This window comes from Hibiscus syriacus, unplaced genomic scaffold, assembly GCF_006381635.1.
Source record: "Hibiscus syriacus cultivar Baekdansim isolate YM2019G1 unplaced genomic scaffold, ASM638163v2 tig00111244_pilon, whole genome shotgun sequence".
Taxonomy (NCBI): domain Eukaryota; kingdom Viridiplantae; phylum Streptophyta; class Magnoliopsida; order Malvales; family Malvaceae; genus Hibiscus; species Hibiscus syriacus.
The window spans coordinates 392857-395844 of NW_024063033.1; the positions used below are offsets into that span (position 1 = coordinate 392857).

Here is a 2988-nt window from a genome sequence, read left to right on the forward strand (position 1 = left end):
GGTCCCTCCCTTAAATGACATCTTTCAAGGGAGGGTATAAATACCCTAATATACTCGGCCTTCAAGCCAATTTTTTTATTTCTTCTCCTCTCATTCTCTCTCTAAAACGAAAGAGATATCTCTCTCTCCCTTTAATCTAAGATTCCCTCACCGGAGGGAATTCGTTTTCCCTAAAAAAAACCTAGAATTTCGTAGATCTACGATTATACCTTCAATATTTCGAATCTTCCAGCGGAGCGTGGAGGCGCGTGGGAGCTCCGGTCACGTGTAGTCTTCGGTAGCTTCTACCTTTATTTTTTGATACTTGTTGATGTCGTTTTCTTTGCTTGCTAGGTTTTTACTCCGTTGTTGTTGGTGCTTGTTCCTCGGTGTTCCTCTGTTCTTCTTTTGCAGGTTGATGATGGCTTTTTATATTTCGAATCTTCCAGCGGAGCGTGGAGGCGCGTGGGAGCTCCGGTCACCGTGTAGTCTTCGGTAAGCTTCTCTCCCTTTATTTTTTGATACTTGTTTGATGTCGTTTTTCTTTGCTTGCTAGGTTTTTACTCCGTTGTTGTTGGTGCTTGTTCCTCGGTGTTCCTCTATGTTCTTCTTTTGCAGGTTTGATGATGGCTTTTTATAGCCTCGTCGGTGTCTTCTTCGGACCGATCCCAAGAGAGGCCTTCGGTGAGTCACCAAACTATAGTGGTGACTCACCATAGGGCAGGGATGTGGACTGCTGGCCTAGCGTTGGGGAGCTTCTAGAGGCTTCTGCAATGGTGGTGTCATGGCAGTAGGGCCCTAGGGTTTCCTCTGGAGGGCTCTGGACCGTTGGATCTTGTCAAATCCAACGGTTGATGATGTTGGGCGGCTGCTGGGATGATACAAACCCTAATTGGGTTTAAGGTTAGTCTTGGGTCGGGTCTTCACTTGGGTCAAGTCTTCACTTGGTTCGGTTCGGGTTTTCTGGACCGAGTTGGGCTTCTGTTGGGCCTCCGAGTTTGGTTGTAAAACGGGCCTTCGGGTTTATTGTATTTTGGGCCTGAAATGTAATAAAATTATTTATTAATAATAATAATAATAAAATAAATGGGCAAAAAACAGGTATTGAATCAACTTTCCTTATAGTGGAAAGTCGATGTGCAACAACAGCAGTTGTTCTCCCGACCATGAGTCGGTCAAGAGCTTCCTGAACAATACTCTCATAGCCTGCGTCGAGTGCGCTTGTTGCTTCATCAAGGAGCAAGATCTTAGGGTTCTTCAACATAGCTCTACCAATTGATATTCTATGTTTTTGACCACCAGAGAGTTGGACTCCTCGCTCTCCCACCTGATTTTGCACCGAGGCACACACAAAAAGATTGTGACACAAATTATATCCATTCGGAAGCAGGGTAATAATGCTATGAGCATTTGGTGCACAAGCAGCAGCTTCCACTTCATCCATTGTTGCATCGGGTTTTCTTCATAGTATATTCTCAAGGATCGTCTTTGCAAAGAGAACAGGTTCTTGATTGACCAATCCGATCTGATCGCGCAACCATTTCAGTTGCAGCGTCTTTACGTCGACATTATCCAACAAAACTTGTCCTGCTTAACCAAAAAAAACATACACATCAGCTCTGAAATCCAAGGGGTAAACATTTTCATTCTTCAAACATGAAAAAGGTTCACTTAATTACCCTGGTTAGGATCATAGAACCTCTCAATCAGAGAGACAACAGTACTCTTCCCGGAACCGCTACCCCCAACAACGGCAACAGTCTTTCCTGCTGGAAAGAAAATCGAGAAATTGCTAAGACGAACATCCAGTCTTGATGGGTAACTGAAAATCACATCCTTGAATTCTATGTTGCCATTAACCTCGGGCAGTACTTTCCCATCCAAATGATCTTGGATTATGGAGGGCTTCTGATTGATAATCTCCATCAGTTTGTAATCAGCTGCTTTTCCTTTACTAAATGCCCCGAGATTAGAAAATGACTGGCCTAAACTCCTGCAATAGTAGACTTATTCAACAATATAATCCCCGGTAAACCTTAATAATCACAGAAGATTAGTTAACATGAGCTTTAGATCTTACATGCCACCAACTACGTAAAGGCCTTGCCCCCATCGGTCTGTCCATTCCGGATAAAAACACCACCATACCAAAAGACAAGCACCCAAGACATACAAGCTTTGCCGTAGGTGCACCCAAGTCCCAAACCCTTTGCCATTCCAGCCTTGTATCCGAGTAGGAATTAAGGGCCTTGCTCTCACCGACACACGAGTAAACCGTACGAACTTGTGCAATGGCCTATCCAGATGATTGAAAGGTTATATTTGATATAACCCCATATATATATATATATATATATATATATATATATCGTAATACAAATTATAATTATAACATCAACTCAATTGATATTTATTGAACTTAAATATTTAAAATTTTTGTTTCATTTAATAATTTCTTTTTGATTTTAAATTTTTTCCTTAATCATATAAATTTATGAAATATTGTTTGATCATTGAAAACTAATCTGATTTCATTCAGTAATTAAGAATTTCAGTGTTGTTTCATATCCAAATAAAACTGCCAAATACCACTTGATTTTAAACAATTTAAAATAACATTATATAATTCACTCTCATAAATACAATTAATACTAAAATTAGACAAAACTAAAGAAAATAACTCTAATTACTATTACAAACCCTTTAAAAAATATGATAAAACATATATAATGTATATGTCACTAATAAGTCAAAGTTAGGATGTCTTACATGCCACTAATAAGTCAAAGTTAGGATGTCTTAATCATATAAATTTATAAAATACTGTTTGATCATTGAAAACTAATCTGATTTCAGTAAGTAATTAGGAAGTTCATTGTTGTTTCATATCCAAATACAACTGTCTAATACCGTTTGATTTTAAACCATTTAAAATATAACATTTATATTATTCACTCATAAACACGATTAATACTAAAATTTGATAAAACTAAATAAAATAACCCTAAT

At 38.5% G+C, this 2988-nt stretch overlaps 1 protein-coding gene across 1 annotated transcript; it reads right to left on the reverse strand.

Moving 5' to 3' along the window:
* Positions 1–1430: 1430 nt before the first annotated feature.
* LOC120157326 (ABC transporter B family member 19-like) lies at positions 1431–1944 on the reverse strand. Its single transcript, XM_039168492.1, has 2 exons — positions 1659–1944; positions 1431–1566 (listed from the first exon to the last, which is right to left on the reverse strand). Exons 1-2 carry the CDS (start codon positions 1903–1905, stop codon positions 1442–1444), a joined length of 372 nt encoding a protein of 123 aa, XP_039024423.1. The 5' UTR covers positions 1906–1944; the 3' UTR covers positions 1431–1441.
* Between the last annotated feature and the right edge of the window lie 1044 nt (positions 1945–2988).